The following is a 15,955-nucleotide window of genomic DNA, read 5'->3' on the forward strand; positions in this document are numbered from 1 at the left end:
TTGTTGGTGGTGCATCTCCATCTCTTGTTGGTAACGCGTCTCTTGCGGACAAGAAGGCATCACCTGCGGGCGAGGTATTTCCTGTGGACGAGGAGGCATCGCTTGCGGGCGAGGAGGTGGCATCGCTTGCGGGTGAGGAGGTGGCATCGCTTGCGGGTGAGGAGGTGGCATCATTTGCGGGTGAGGCATCACCTGTGGACGCGGTGGCATCACTTGCGGGTGAGGCATGGCCTCTGAGCGAGGCATGCTCCGTGGTTGACGCTTCCTTTTTGGGCGAGGTATCTCCCGCGGACGAGGAGGTATTACTTGCGGGTAATGCATATCTTGCTGAGCATCCAGCAACGGCAATTGCTGATCAAATGGTCGACTTTCAATGTTGAGTTGTGTAGAATCAGGCTCAGTGAATCCCTCAGGCAATTCTTTCGTTGCATTAGCAATATTGCTTGGCCCTTGCAGATCTAGGCAAGAAGCTGATCTTGGTCGGCCAACGGTCGTTCTCGGCCGAGAGTTTGATAGAGAGACAGCTCGTAGTGGTCTTTTCTGATGAGAAAATATATCACGCCGCTGCATGGAACACGACTCTGGGTCGTTGGGTTGAGGCGTAATTTGATCAAGAATGGCCGATTCTTTGGCTTTCTGACCACTATCAGCCTTGACCAATATTGCTTGATCCACTTCAGTTAAGGGATGGAGAGGCGGCGCATCAAGAACAGTCTCTGGCTTCTGATCATGAAGGGGAGTCGGCTCTTGCACCTTTCCAATGTCATTCAGCGGCTCCTGGACACGACTGTTGATATCACAATCACGGCCAGTCTCGATCTCTCGAGTCTGACTAGCATCGCAGACAGCATCTTCGTGTGCGTTGTCCGGCCCGGGTTTGATACTAGGCGTAGTCTCGGTTAGAGCCTGTTTGTCGTGTACATGCAGAGGACCCAGTTGTTGGACCTCTGTAATAATACTGGTCTCGGCCTTTGAGAGCGGCGACGGGCTGAAAGACGTGTCTAAGAGCTCCCCGGTCGAGGACGACAATGATGTGATGTGGGTCACCCTGGCCGAAGATTCGGTATCATCTGCCTGCATCTCCCCTTTCTCTTGGACTTTTTCTGGCTTCTTCAGCAGAAACTTTTGCCCTTGACTTGGAGGGACTTTCCGCTGACTCTTGTCAAGCGGAGTACCGTGAGAAGTAACCGCACTGTAAGTAGGTTTGATGCCTTTTGTAACGTGATCTTTGTCATTTTGGTCACCACCAGTAACCCTACGAGTCTCGTCCTTGACACCACTGCTGCTGGTATCCGCAGCGCCAGGTTCAGATTTGGCCTGGCCAGGCAAAGCCTCGACATGGTGACCTACATTTGGTCAGTCTCGTGATTATAGCCCTGAAATGAGAAACTTACGGGTACCATTGAGTAGGGGAGTACCAGCAATGGCGGCCTGGTTTTTCTGAGAATAGCGAGAGCCCTGGCCACTAAGAGCCCGGCCCTGACGGGCTGACTTGATAGTGAAGCTGCCCGCTTTATCTCGTGTGCTGGTCGGATTCTTTCCGAAGTTGTCCTCTGGCAGATTCCTTTGAGCTTGGGGCTTCTCCTTGTGCTTAGCTTGCTTTTCCCTCTTCAATTTTGTTTTGTTCTTTACTAGCTGGTAACCTTCCAGGTCGTCTGCAAGAGTTGCCTGGTCATTGACCAGACCGCGTTGATCATGAGCCCCGGGCGATGCAATTTGTCTCGGAGGGGTTTTGCCGTCAGCACCTGAGATTGGCGTTTCGGAAACCACCGAGGTAACGTCCTTGGGTATGGCAGAGCTTCCTGCAGAAGAACGATTTTTGGTGTGGTCATTGGCCGGATCATCCGCATTATCAAAAGCCTGATGTCCAGAAACCAACTCTTCAGCTTCCTGGTTCGGACAGCTCGATACTCCAGAATCATCGACTTCGATGGGAATTTTTGAAGCAGTAGCATCCTTGATATCCTCGGAACTTTTTGAACTATCTGTAATTTGTGGCTCTGCGGGACTGTTCTTGGCATGCGCACTCTTGCCGCCCGTAGCATCTGCGGGTTGTTGAAGAGATAGGACATGAGAGTTCTTCATGGTCATTTCCTCGCCGAAGGCCACAGCGCATGAATTCGTGGAGGGGAGATGTCCATCGCCATCGCTTTTTTCGGCAGTACTGTCTTCTTTCGTGCCCACATTGCAGCCCAAAGCGGTCTTGGCTTCAGCGACGGCCTGTTGTGAAATCCGAGAGTTGCCAACAATTGTCTTAGTGCCCCCTAAGGTAGAGGACGGTTCATCACTTGTCTGGGCTTGGTTATCTTCACTGGGCTCAAGAATAGTCTTTTGCTTGTTCTTCTTTCTTGACCTATTCTTTCTCTTGGAGTTTGTGGGCGCAACTGGTGCTGGCGCAGATGGTGCTGGCGCAGACGATGCCGGCGCAGACGATGCCGGCGCAGACGATGCCGGCGCAGATGGTGCCGGTTCAGGTGGTGCCTGTTTAGGTGGTGCCGGCTTCAATGACGCTTGTTGAATTTGACTGTAATGGCCAACAGTGGGAGGACTTGGAGGTTCCTCAACATATTTTGGCAGATTCGGAAGATCAGGGGTATCATTGGCAGCGTTCATCAGCTTGGCTGGATCTCCTTCGACATCGTACGTCTCACCTATTGCAGGAGTTTTCGGGTTAGTATCAACATGATGACTGGTGCAGATGTAAGAGGACGCGGTAACTTACTGAATTTTTTGCACGTGCTGGCAACATCAATGGGGTGGCTGAGACGAGGACGCGAGCTCAGTGACGTGGGACCACTTTGCATTGATGGTACATAGGCGCTCAAGGGCGGTCGTTCCAGCATGTACCTCGACAGCGCCGGGTCATTCTCCATTCCAGACAAGGTGCCATTTCTCCAGCCGCCGTGGAGTTCGATCAACGATGCTGCAGCGTCGATCTCATCCATTGTACGCATACCAACGGAACAGGTCGTCTGGACGTCAGCCCAGGCGTTGACGGGCTCTGTGGCCAGGTGGTTTTTATCAGGAGCAATCATGATGCAAGGATGGGAGCAATATGTCGCAAAACCTCGCGTGAATGTGACAATTTCTAGCTCGTTGGAAGATGTGTGTAATGAGTCGCGGGGTGTTGGGGGGCAAGAGCTTGTTGATCCTGATGAAATAGGAATCTGTCCTTTGGAGTTGATGTTGTTGGTAATGAGAGAGAACAAGATTCTGCCAAGGGATGCAACCCGAAGATGACAAGAACCAACTCAATGGATAACTAATTATTGATTGATATTTGAGAAAAAAAATAAAGAATAAAAGCGATTGGCGGCTTGATAATAGCGAGTGAGGCTTCTTAACGATGAACCAAATGAGGTCGAAAGAAAAGGGAGCGTCTGGGTGCTGGTAGTGAAATGAGGATAGGTGCTTGTTGTTTCTGGTGTTGCGGGATGAGGAGGCCCAAGGCGTCTAGTTAGTGCGAGGGATGATTTTGTTGATGGGCAGGCACATGCCACGTGGATGGGGCGCTCTTGACTGAATATAAGCCTGGCGTCAAGAGAGAAGCAAGCAGAGGGATTGGGGTTGGTCCCGGCTGCTTAAAGTTGGCTCAGTGGGCAAGAGGTATCCAGACACAAAAGTGAGGGTATGTGTGCAGGTAGGGGAGGTATCTGGGCAAGTCGGAACTGCAATAGATGGCAGTCGAGGGTTCAACAAATTTGTCGAGTAGACTGCGCCCACCTGAACTGTCCAGGACTATTCAGGCTCTTGTCTTTTGGCACAAATCTTTTGTATGTCTGATGTTTTGCACCAAACCTGCGATGAGATCAGGTCGCTTCCAGTTGTTGGCTTGGATAGTGTACACATGAAGAAGTCTTGTTGTTATATGAGAGTCGGCGAGAAAATATGATCAATTCCCGGGATGAGATGGATTTAAATACTTCTAAAGTAACGAAATAAGAGAAAGATTTGCAAGCTTTAGGTTCGGGGCTTTTCTCCTCAGGGCTGATCCCCCGAAAAAGTTTGTGTAAAGGCTGCCACCAAGGGACTCAATGAAGTTTGATGTGACTTCAAATGCGAATCGACTTCGTTGGCTGGTCACATGGTATATTTGAACGAAAGAAGGAGAAGCCTGGCAATTACCTAGCCAAGCAAGGTTTCTACTCCAGCGCTGAGCCAAGGCGGCCGATTTTCCAAAGGTGAGGAGGTGTCACTGTTCTTGAGCCAGGTATCAATTCTTGCTGATTTTCCTTGGATAAGGTGTAATGAAATGCCCGTTTGATGGCAAACAGGAAGCACATCAAACATCCCGTCGGCGTATTAATCATCGACAGACTTGTGGCGGACACAAAAGTCTAGTGACTTTCAGAGCGGGGGAAAAAAAAAAATGATTGCCAAGTCAGTATGGACAAGGAACTCTCATGTGCCTGGTCTCTTTACGTCGCCAACATAATGTGTTTAAAATCCCCAAAGGAGCTCTCCATTCAGCGGTTTCCATTATCAACTGGCCGGCGCAACAACGGTGAGCATTCTCCGCCAGAACAAAACCTGGGTAATGTATGTACCTAGCAGCCTGAGAATCAATGTACCTTGATGGCAGAAGCAGAACAGGTGCGAATTCTGTATTGGCAACATATGGCAGCCTAGCTGACATTGATAGCGTTTCTTTCGTCTCTCTTGTCCCTTTATGGCGCCGAAAGGCTACCTGTCGCTTATCCGGCGAAAAGTAAAAGTCTGGACGTGATGAACTCAGAATGTTGAAAATGAAACAAATCTTGTTCAGAACATAAAAGTACACGCACACACACACACACACTCTCTCTCTCTCTCTATCCAAAGTGTGTCAGGTATCTTCATGATGAGAAAACAGATACAAAGTCTTGTGGTCAAGTGTTAGCACCATCCGCGCTGCATCGGTTTTGTAGATGCGGATGCCAAACATTGCTCCTATTCTCTACTCTGTCAACATCGCACCTATGAAAATCTCGAGGTATTGTTATGAGAGCTAGGGATAGTAATATTTACTCCATGAAGAGCAAAGGAATCATATCGTCATGAGTTCATTGGCAAAGAGAAAAACACAACGGGAACAACTGCAACGAGCAAAAGCGACGGGCCAAGGTCAGAAGGCGGACGAAATCGAAACTCTAAAAGGTTTTCTCAGTAGCACCATTGCTCATACAATCATCACAATATCCTACTGGTAAACCTTTCTTCTTCGTCGGTGTTGGCTCATAGTGCAAAAAGACTGCGAGGTAGGCTCCGACATGGCCTCAGCCGAGCAACGCCTTGCAGGATCGCAGGATTGTGTACCCAGAGGCTGGGTAAATGTGACATCTTGATGAAGTAGGTTTGGAAAGAACATGATGAAAAATTTAGGGCATTTTGGTCGAACTCACTCGTCTCCCGATTCCGGGCCGCCATTGATTACGGACCTGGTGTTATTCCGAGCTGATAATTTGCCACGAAAAGCATGAACTCTGAAATGAACCTCTTCCGAGTCGCGCGACCATTTCCAATCATCGGAAAGTCCCGAGGACCTTTCAATCATGTTTGAATTTCAGCTGTACAGTAATCTACTTCAAGTTTGAACATTACACATTGCTGAAGTTTACAAGGCTAGGAATATAGACGGCGCTGTATTGTCCGTAGCAATCGAGACCAGCACGAGCTCTGGGAATTTAATTTTACGAAGAAATCATCACTTTCAAGAATACTACCACTTTTCCTTGTCCCCTACTTTCCCCTTTGTCCATTTATCAACCAAAATCATGGCAAGACTTGGGCCAGTGATGTTTGCAATGCAAGCTCTAGGGCGTCGGGCATGATTCACAGTCTTTGATTGATTCAAGCTGTCAAAAAATATCACTTGGGTCTGTATACAGCCACTCAGCATAACCAGACAACATTTCTCATCACATCATGTTGATCTTGGCAACCTAATAATAACCGTTTTTTGCGCCGTAAAAGTGGCCACCTCCAAGGCGAGCTTATGAACTGTAACCATTCTCAATGGGGCGCCAGATGACAAGAATGAAACCGCCCCATCGCCACAAGCAAATCAAAACACAATCAATTCATGAGAAAGTTGTCTCATGAGATGTCGTCGAATATAAGCTGCAGATTGTGGGGACCCGTCATAGCCGATTGGCCCACGCTCAATCTGGGCCTTCACTCAATTCCCGTGATTACGGAAGCATTTTCTCTCCAACGCGCATAAGCATAACAACAGCCTTAATCGTGTCTTTATTATCGATGCAACATGTTTTGGATCCACAATGAGAAGAGATCAAGACATTGAGAGATGGTATCATTTCAGAGCCAGGTATCAAGCGCGATTATCTAAACAGTACACAAACTTGCTTCCCAACACCAATACTTTGCACCATAATAGTCAATGGCGCACAGTACTGATCTTCTCACTCTGTATTTTCATCAATCGCATGCCAACTTGGGCCATAGCACGGGCTTGCACCAAAAGAAAAAACCCAACTAAATTCGCCATCATGGACAACGATGGATAGTGCCCCTTTCGGAGTCTTAGCCTAGCCTTGGGGGATGTATCCGACAGCGGAAGACGAGAGGGCTAAAAGCGAGGAGAAAAAAGAAAAGAAAAGAAAAGATACTAATGTACATACCAGTGCACACCCTGACGATCTTTCGGGATTTTTGAGTACTAGTCTCCGCCTTAGTCAAACACCAGCCTGACGACGACGACGACGACGACGACGACGCCGGGCCTTTTATGGACGAGTTTGGCCAGACTTCTCTAGTATACAAGCCGGTATATTTACTGTACTGTGTATACTAAGTATTCGGACCGGAAGTCCTTGGTGGTCTTTGACGATCCTCGTCACCAGTTATCTCAACCTACAAAGGATCGTCCTCAACTGCATATCTACACATACACTTACTACATGTGGGATCAAGCCAAGGCCTCCAATCTGGATACAAGGTGCATGATAGACCGCATCTCTCTCTCCCTCTCTCTCTGGAGAAACCTTGCGAGCAAGTAAAACACGACTGCCGAGTTTTCTTGGGTCCGCTTCCCTCCCCATGTTATGGCCCGTGTTATGGGACGATCAAGGACTTTAGTTCTCCGGCCCGTAATACGCTCTTTCGGAGGATAGATAGGCAAAAGGGAAAAGAATTTCCAATAGTAGTGTGAACTCGTGCGACAAGAGAGCCTAGACTTTTGATCCCCGGCCGGTAGTGCACCCAACACCCTGGCTTACCTACTTGGAAAGTGGGATTTGCTCTTTCAAAATGGTGAAAAACTATTGCTGATATGATGGTGGATGGGCTGATTTTATTTGCGGATACCTTGTCAGGTACCCACACTGTAGGTACCGAGCCCAACGGCCGTATATACCCAGTAAAGGTAGCCAGCCAGCCAGCCAGCGCAAAGGGAAAAGAATCAAATAAAATACAGATGGCGCTGATTTATTTGTTGACTGGGGACGGATCCCAGTTCGCGTTACGCGAACCCAAAAGCCGTCGTACCATGTACTATGGTAGTTTTCTGAATTTAAAGAAAAAGAATAAAAAAAAAATTGGGTAGAACCGCAAAACACTGTGTGTAGATTGGCTAGACTCGGCCGTCTTTCCCCCTTCGTTGTGGGTCATTTTTGGGAACCAGCCCAGATCGAATCCAAGTGCTCAACAAAACGTTGAGGGAGACAAATGCACTGAACATTTACATTACCTACTTCTTGGTCATATATGCGTAGTCATGTTATAGTGACTTTTTGAAAGGTAGCATGCAATATTATTGTATTATACGGACATTTAACATCTTCAAGATTGTATTTGTCACGTATTTTTGATGTTTTCATAGTGTCCTTTCCCATTATTCGTCCCTGCTCGACATGAAATTGTCGCGAAAATGGCCTAGACTGTAGTAGTAGTCTTGACACCCGTGGTCTTCGTGAACGCCCACCGCCATTTCTGGCAGAAAATTCCCGCAGGCTACGAGAGGCCTCGCAATAGTCTGTCGTTTCGATGTGATTAATAGCTAATGGAGAGTATGATGCCCCCCTAAAAAAAGAGGGGGGAAGATCAAAGCTGAAGAAAAGAAAAAGATAAGAGCACCAAACACTGAACGAGAGATGATATTGATCGGCAAGAGTCGCATAAGCGTCGAATTCGCGGTCCGAGGGCGCGCAGTGTATTATTTGGTAGCTGAACGAGAGCAGACAATGAACTCGTCAAACTTCTATGATAAACGGCAATAACTCCGGCGTTTTCTGACGTATAGTGGTTCGGATCGTCATTTTGCGTGGAGGGAGGCGAGTAGGTAGGTAGGGAGTAAGGAGAATGGTATCGTCGTGAAACATGAAATCATGGGAGTCGCTTGCTTGAGCAGAAGGCCCTTCTGGAGAACAGATAGCTGCTGATGGCCGCATATAAATATCGAAGCATGGTGTGCCCCGTGATGGTCTAATAACCTCTTCTTCTTTCTTCAAGTCTGCCGCCTGCGTATGGGTATTGTGTACAATGATAAACATAAGTGCACCGCATGTCCCCTCCATTACAACGCTGAAAAAATGAATAAACAACCACAAATGAAAAGGAAAGAATGCTGGTATAATGTAAAATTTATGCTTCGGTATGTGTCGTTGGTATGATTCAAAAATTACGTTTCGAAATGTTCTTTTCTTCTTTGCGTTCTTTTTTTGCTGGCCAAGATATCGTCCATGATGCGGTTTCTTCAGATTATATTGGCGATACTAATACGCTCCGTATTTCGCTTGGCAGCACCCGGTACTGGACTATTCCCTGCACTTTCTGGGCCGGTGGTGCTTGGCCGCGGAACGGATGGGCTTGCCTCCATTTTGATGGGTGGAAGCGTTGGTGGGAGTGCTGGAGGAAGCGACTGATGAGGCGCTGGAGACGTGTATGTAGGCGCAGCAGGCCAGGGTCCCGTGGGCGCTCCGCGGAGAAGACCGTCCAGTCGATCCCAACCTCCCCAGTCTTGAAGCTCTTCTTGGACAAGGCCAGTTCTATTCTCGACCCGAGTTAGGCCTCCGCCTGCCGGGGCCGAGGTAATGGCCGCGTCTCGCTCCGCCCCGGCCCAGATCCAGCTTGTCTCGCTGCCAGCTTGTAGATCGGCGCTGACGTAAGTGAGCAATTCCTCATCGGCGAGGAGGCGGTCCTGGATTGCTTGGCTGGACGGGGGTTGGTGCTGGTAACCTTGGACCGGAATTGATCGTGGGTAATAAGCCGCAAACTCTGAACGCTTGCTCGACACAATGGAAACAAAGAAGGATATGAATCTACCGCAAGGGATTGCAACATCTCGTCGGGCATCGATCGACTTCAGAGCACGTACGCAGGTCGCTGCGTACTCATTGTGGCCCGTCAAAATGAGGAACAAGGCGGATCGGAACACATGTTGCGTTAACAATGTGTTTGCTGTGTCGGCGAGGCTCGCGTTGGTCCTTCCAATGAGCAGAGCCGTCTCAATTGATGTATGAGTACACTGCTCTATGGCCACAGTTCGGACCCCGGGTGGACATGCTGGAGACAGGTTGTTTCGGTGAAGGAGGAGCCTGGTATTGAGCAAGTAGGCAAGTGGCATGAGCATGTGAGGAGGTATTGGCAGGTTGCTCGAAGGGTCGCAAGCAGCAGGGAAAGCTCTCTGGCACGCGATAAAGTGTGCGTCAAAGGTCGACAACCTCGTAGGCGCAATGGGAGTAGTCGCAGAGGCTTGAGTTATCGCAGGGATGGAACGAACGACGTTGATGATGACGTGAAGAGAGTGTGTCAGTGGCTCCACATTCACCGGATGTACTGGACCCTCGGGAGATAGAAAGTGATCGTCGATGGGTTCGGGCAGGGCAACGTCGCAGTCCGAATCGTGTATCAGCGCTGGCCGTCCAAGTTCCAAGGCCGTCATCCGGTCGACGATGTAAATAGCCCACCAAACCCTCCTCCTCATGTCGGCATCCAGCCGGGACCTCGTTCCCGTCTCGAGATGGAGACCAAGGTCCTGGGCTGCTCTCACGACACCACCCAACCATGTCCATGCCGCTGATTTGAGGTTCAACTCTTGCAATGAAATAAATGTTAGAAGCGAAGCCCTGACGCTGTCGAGATCAAAATCATTGTTCCATGGGTCCGTCATAGTCCTTGAAACTTCCAAAAATTCTGCCGCTCGGTAAGTACGATCCGGGTGGGGATCAGTACTGAACAGGCTACCAACAGCAAGAACGGCGAAGAACAGGGACAGCCAGGACTTGGGAGCTCGCTGTATTCCACCAGGTTGATACAATTCTTCCACATCGTGCTGCAGCGTAGGCCAGTGTAGCAGCGGCATCATTACATGGAGCGCGCCATAGTACGAATGCAGCAAGGCAGTTGTGGCTGGCTTCGGAGGCAGCTGTGGTAGTGGTGGATCAAAAAGGATCGACGACGGAGGTTGTCGATAGGGCATTGGCGGCTTGAACAGGCCTTTGGAGAAGTTCCGGAAGTTGGCCCGCTCTCTTGCTGGATCATGGTTTGGCGCTGCCCGCTTCCGTTGCTTGGGGTTCGAGTTGATCTCCGGGATGGGAACGGGAAGGTGGTCTGCGCCCTCCATATCGATATCCATCTGACCGTCGCGCTCGCTCAGCATTCTTCTGAGACTGCTATTCTCCCTCCGGACGCGCTCAATCTGTTTCTCCAGGTCTTGTACCTGCTTGATGGAAGACATCCGCCGATTGGTTTCCTTGGTAAATTGACATTTCACATTGCGACTGGAACATTCGGAACAGCTCGTCGTCTCTGTGGCATCGCATTTGACCTTTCTCTCCCGGCAAGCATCACATGAAGGGTCCTTTCTCCTCTGCCTGTATGCGCGCTTCTGTGCTTGAACATTGGCTGATAATTGAGCGTTGGACAGCCCTGGTGTGCCTGCTACAGAGTCATTCGAAGGTAGCGAGTCCCGACCCATTATTGAGTTTCCCGTCATTGGTGTATATGGTTGAAAAACAGATTGTGTAGCGGATGGCAGAGGAGGAATTCCAATAGGCTGAGGGGCGTGAACAATGTTCGCCCTCGTGCTGCTTGTGCCCATCAAGCTGCCGAGATACTGAGTTGAAGGCTTGGGCGAAGTTGCCGAAGACACCGAGGATGAGTCGTATGACCTTGTGGATGGATTGGGAGATCGAGGAAAAGGATTGTGCGACGAAGTCGCCATCGCGGAGAATTTGTCACTCCAACAATCCTCGGCCTGATTGGGTGAACTCTCCACCGAATCCCCAATGGAATGGATACTAGGGAGTTGCCGGCTCAAAAACATACAGACCAGTATTATTGCAAGTGTCCTTTTGGCGTGTGTGGTCCAAGTACCGAAGGACAGACAATTCGGGTCGCGTCCTCCACTATGGGAATGACTGGAAAGACTGCCAAGGTAGCAATAGGCCGGTAGGCGAGCTGTACCTGGTGCTCGTACGGATGCTTCCGCAAGCTGGAAAGGTTTGCCAGACAAGAACGACCTATTTAGTGTGCGACCTTGCGAGTATTTGGCCGAACAATGCGCTGTGTTACTTGTATGCCTCTGCGACCTATATAAGAGACCCAGAGTATGTGCCGCCAAGAGCCAGGGAGACACAAATCAGAGACCGTATGTGGAAAGTTTGCCTTGGGGATACGGAGCAATCGTGATTAAGCATATGTCGTTTGCGGCTCTGTCCCTAGTACGTGTTTATGCTCGGTCTGTAGTTGGGTATTAAGAAAATGGAGGGAATTGCCTAAACAGGAAGCCAGACTGGCGAGAAGAGAAGCCGACCCAGACGGAAGAATAGGAATCGGAACAATGGCACCGGGGGGGAAAGGTTTTCAACACAGACACACTTTGTTGAAGAAGAAGAAGACGTAGTAACAGCAGTGTGCGTGTGTGCGTGTGCGTGTGGGAACGATGCTGAGCCGCCGTAGAATCGTCGTCGTCGTTGTCGTCGTCGTCGTGATCCAAGCGAGAGGACAGGGTGACTAACAAGTAAGGATGACTACTACCACTACGTATGCCGGCAGAGTTCCTGGTGACAACAGAGGTGGAAAGGAAGTCTGGATTCCGGCCTGATCAGAGGAGGAAGTAGGTAAACTACAATCTAGTCGAATCGCGGATGGCCATAATGGTTTATCCAACTAGACAGCTTCCCTGGTCGACTACCGGGGCTCTCCGTGCGCCAAAGCAGAAATCGGACATATAATCTGGAGGGGTGAAATCCTCCCAAGGGGACCCCCTTGCACCCCTGTAAATGACAAGCAGTGTGAGAGGGAAAAAAATAAATAAAAAAAACCGAGCAGGGCTGTGAGTGATGTTCATGGACCAAATTCGCTAACGTGTTTCGAGATGGAGGTGGGTCGTCCTGTGGTCACTGTACCATAGTACTCGGACGAGTCGCTACCTAGGGGAGCCCTTGACCCCTGCCGGCGCAAACCAAAGGGCAGTTGTAGTGAAAAGACAGGCAGGCCGGCTCGTTCATGGCGAATCGGCTACGACTCAAACAAAATAAGGCCCTCGTGCCGCAGCTAGACTGACGTCTTGTCTATTGCTACTGCTGCCCATGTTGCCATACTTCTACTACTACTGACTGTAACCTTGGTAGTAGTAGGTAAGAGTAATGTAGTATGTCGGGTCCGCTGCCTACCCGGGACTTTCGATAGTCTGTGCCAACATCTGGCTTTCTTTCCCATGGCCAGGTGGACTGACTTCTTTCTTTAGCAGTTGTGGCTGGCTGGGTTGTACAGATAGTAGTCAGCAATCATGAATGCGCGCGTATGTACCTGCCTCTCTCTGACGAAGTAGGAATCTGCTGTCTGTTTTTTTTTTTCCTCCCCTTCCCTCCCCTCCCTTCCCAAACCGTGCCTGCTGCTATGGAGGGTAATTTTTTTTTTCTGAGTAAGATTCATGGTAGGTGCATCCAGCACCACAAATTGTCATGGATCCAGCTGCAGTTTGTGTGGACTTTCCGGCAGTGAAGAGTAGGTACCTAACGACCTAGTTACGATATACCATGTAATGTACACGCACACACAACACGCAGCGCACCCACGCAACACATTGTAACGCAAGGCTCATATGCGCGCAAGGAAGCAAGCAAGTACGTAGACAAGCATACTACACAGCCAGCAAGCAAGCAAGCAGGCAAGCAGAGAGCCCCAAGGAGAAGGATACCTACCTAGGTAGAAGCGCGAGCAAGCGAGGGCAGACGAACTCAAGAGAGTCAATGGAACGGACGCCGGTATCTTACCTACATGAGCAGCCTCCCTCCCTCCACGCGTTACGGCAACATCAAAGCCGTCGTCGCTAGCATGGGTGGTATGGTCGTGGATGGGGCCAAGGAGACCTTTGAGGATGGGGGGGAACATTCCGCAGTTGCAAGGTCCAAAGTCCAGCGTGGGTAAGTAGTTCGGTACGTTTGTATTTAGAACGTATTTCGTCCCGTCAACCTAGCCAATTTAGTACTTGGTAATCCTGGAGAAATACATGGGCCTGGGCACTTTTTGCTGGCTGGCTCGGCCCAGTTAGGGTACAGTCAGTGGAGGAGGTCCAATCGGGACTTTGGAAGAGAGAGACAGAGAGAACGAGAGAACAGACACTGGGAAGACAAGAAACCCAACATGAAGAAAAAGAGAGGGGAAGGGGGGCCCCAACAGCCGGCGCACACTTTGGGATAGACTGACGGGTCTGACTTAGCACACTACGCTACTAGGTACAGGAGTTAGGAACTGGACGTAGGTCAAAAAAAGTAATGGTATGCAACGTCTGCAACTCAAAAAGACTCAAGGCTGCACCACTTTTTCTTCTATGCATACTAGTTGTAGCGCCCAATGGCTGAGACGGACGGTACCAGCTTTCTGGTCGACCAGCAGGCCGGCTCCTCACTTTTTTCCAGCGTTAGGTTAGTTATTCGGTTATGCTAGTCGAGCCTGCATTAGGAGGGTATGATGTACATTCTAGACCCGGAGATTCAGTGAGACTTGGAACATGGCGCGCGAATTTCATGCTCTATCCTGCTCTGTTCTTATCCTCCGCAGCCTGCGTTTTTTTTTTTTGGGCGGTCACCGAGAGGAGAGCAAAGTAAAAGTGTTGAACAACAAGACGTCTGACATAAGTAGGTCAATAAGGTTAGGGCAGGTAGATACTAGCCCATTAGTACCACCATCCACTGGGCAGGTCGATCTACATACACTCTGTAGAGTGGTTCAGTAGCCAGGTCTATTATAATCGTTGATGGAATTGTGTCTACTCAACATCATCCGGGATCAGATGAACAACCGAAGGGAGAAATGTAAGATAAAATTGCTGTAAAGCTGAAGCGAGCGCATGGAAGGTTATGGGCGCGATCATGCTATGGCACTTAGCCAACCAGATAGGTACCTAGAGGCAAATAGGTAGAAAGGTACAACAAGCCCTTACTGGATTATATGGGTAAGTTCAGTCGTTGCAGCCGTTTTCCCTGATAGTACAAACAAGCATGGGCATATAGAATTCAGACAGACACAGTCATTGGCACGATCTCCCTTCCTCTGCCTTTATCATCCCCTCTCTCATCAGATCAATCTAAGTATGCATGTTTTCATGCATCAATCAATCAATATGAGTGCACATGGAAATATTGTACCTGCACATAGGCACCCAAGGCACCGCCCGAGGAGCCAGGGTGTCTCATTGGGCGCAGGCCGCGAGGGAAGGTCGTGCAAAATCGGACATTTTTTTTTTTCTGGTTGTTGGCGTGGGTTCCCAAGAATGTCGGCAAGGTTCAAAACGGCAGGCATTGCTCAGACCACAGGGCCATTGGGGTGCTGCATTGGGCACACGCGTGTCCAGATCGGTTCAAGAAGGACATGCATCATGAAAAAGGAAAGGGCCAATGGACCCCTGGAACGGGTACGGGACGCAAAAATGGAGATGCAGAGAGGCAGAGACGAGGAAGGAGAGAAGCATCGGATGGCAATGAGATGATAGATTTCATCTCAAAACAACAAGAGCGAGAATCAGTCTCATCAGATGCCAAAAGTAGTAGTCATGAGAATATTTATAGATCCATATGATTTGCTATATACTGAAACGAAGGCCAATCATGACAACTGGCATGGCTAGGTCCCTATTTAGAGTTGTTTCCAGAGATACCTGCCGCTCACTGCCCCAGAGATAACAATGTCGGTCGCGTGGCGTCACAACTCAACATTAGAACCGGCTGGTGCATTTGCCTGGGCGGACGAACAGGTGAACTCAAGCCAAAACAGTGTCACTCACGCTGCGTTCCCCGTTGGTTTTGTGACTTTGGATCGCAAGAGTACAAAGCCTACCCTGCACAAAAGGCCTGTACCTAATGTACCTACAGTGAGCGAGTGTCCCGAAAACTAAAACAACTCGGATCCGGGGCACGGGAAGGAGCTGTCCCGGTGCCTGGCCTCTGTCTTAGGTCAGCATGCTCGCGAGCTCTTTTCGTCGCAGGAATTCTTTTTTTATCTTGTTTCCAAACTCGATGCTGGCCCCCCTTCCTGTCAGTCTCGGCGTGGATTGTCGGGCAAGATGACTAGAGCATTGTACAGTACCAATCACCAATCATTCCGCGCAGCAACAAGAAAACGGGTCTTGAGGAGACACCCTCATTCGTGGTTTGGCTAAACATGTGGCACATCGTGCAAAGCGGCATTTTTTCTTAACCAGTTCAGAAAAAAAAAAAAAAAAACCGACCCCACCATTATTGACTCGGGGTCCCGTCCCCCTCATTCGCAAGGAGTTCCGAACAACAACTAGACGAGGTTACTCTCACGCACACGTCAAATGACAATTCACGCGACAGCCAGGAACCCAGTCGGTCCATTAGACAGACAGGTCCGGCGCCTCGCTACTATGCACAGCAGATCAGACTCTACACTACCTAATTTCTACACAGTAGTAGCTCTTTCCTAGCATACACTGCATACCTCCAAACAGATGCTGCATTGCACTGGCTGTTACTGCCACGTCTCCGGCAAG

The 15,955-nt window shown here is 49.6% G+C and overlaps 2 protein-coding genes across 2 annotated transcripts; both read right to left on the reverse strand.

Moving 5' to 3' along the window:
- Window positions 1-458: 458 nt before the first annotated feature.
- PFICI_09103 (uncharacterized protein) lies at window positions 459-3,035 on the reverse strand (the record flags this gene model as incomplete). Its single annotated transcript, XM_007837684.1, has 4 exons — window positions 459-540; window positions 578-1,346; window positions 1,395-2,651; window positions 2,723-3,035. The coding sequence occupies 4 exons, from the start codon at window positions 3,033-3,035 to the stop codon at window positions 459-461; spliced, it is 2,421 nt and encodes an 806-aa protein (XP_007835875.1).
- A 5,657-nt stretch (window positions 3,036-8,692) lies between these two features.
- Window positions 8,693-11,161, reverse strand: PFICI_09104 (uncharacterized protein; the record flags this gene model as incomplete). Its single annotated transcript, XM_007837685.1, has 1 exon — window positions 8,693-11,161. One exon carries the CDS (start codon window positions 11,159-11,161, stop codon window positions 8,693-8,695), a length of 2,469 nt encoding a protein of 822 aa, XP_007835876.1.
- Window positions 11,162-15,955: the final 4,794 nt, after the last annotated feature.

This window comes from Pestalotiopsis fici (assembly GCF_000516985.1).
Source record: "Pestalotiopsis fici W106-1 unplaced genomic scaffold PFICI_Scf_6, whole genome shotgun sequence".
NCBI lineage: Eukaryota > Fungi > Ascomycota > Sordariomycetes > Amphisphaeriales > Sporocadaceae > Pestalotiopsis > Pestalotiopsis fici.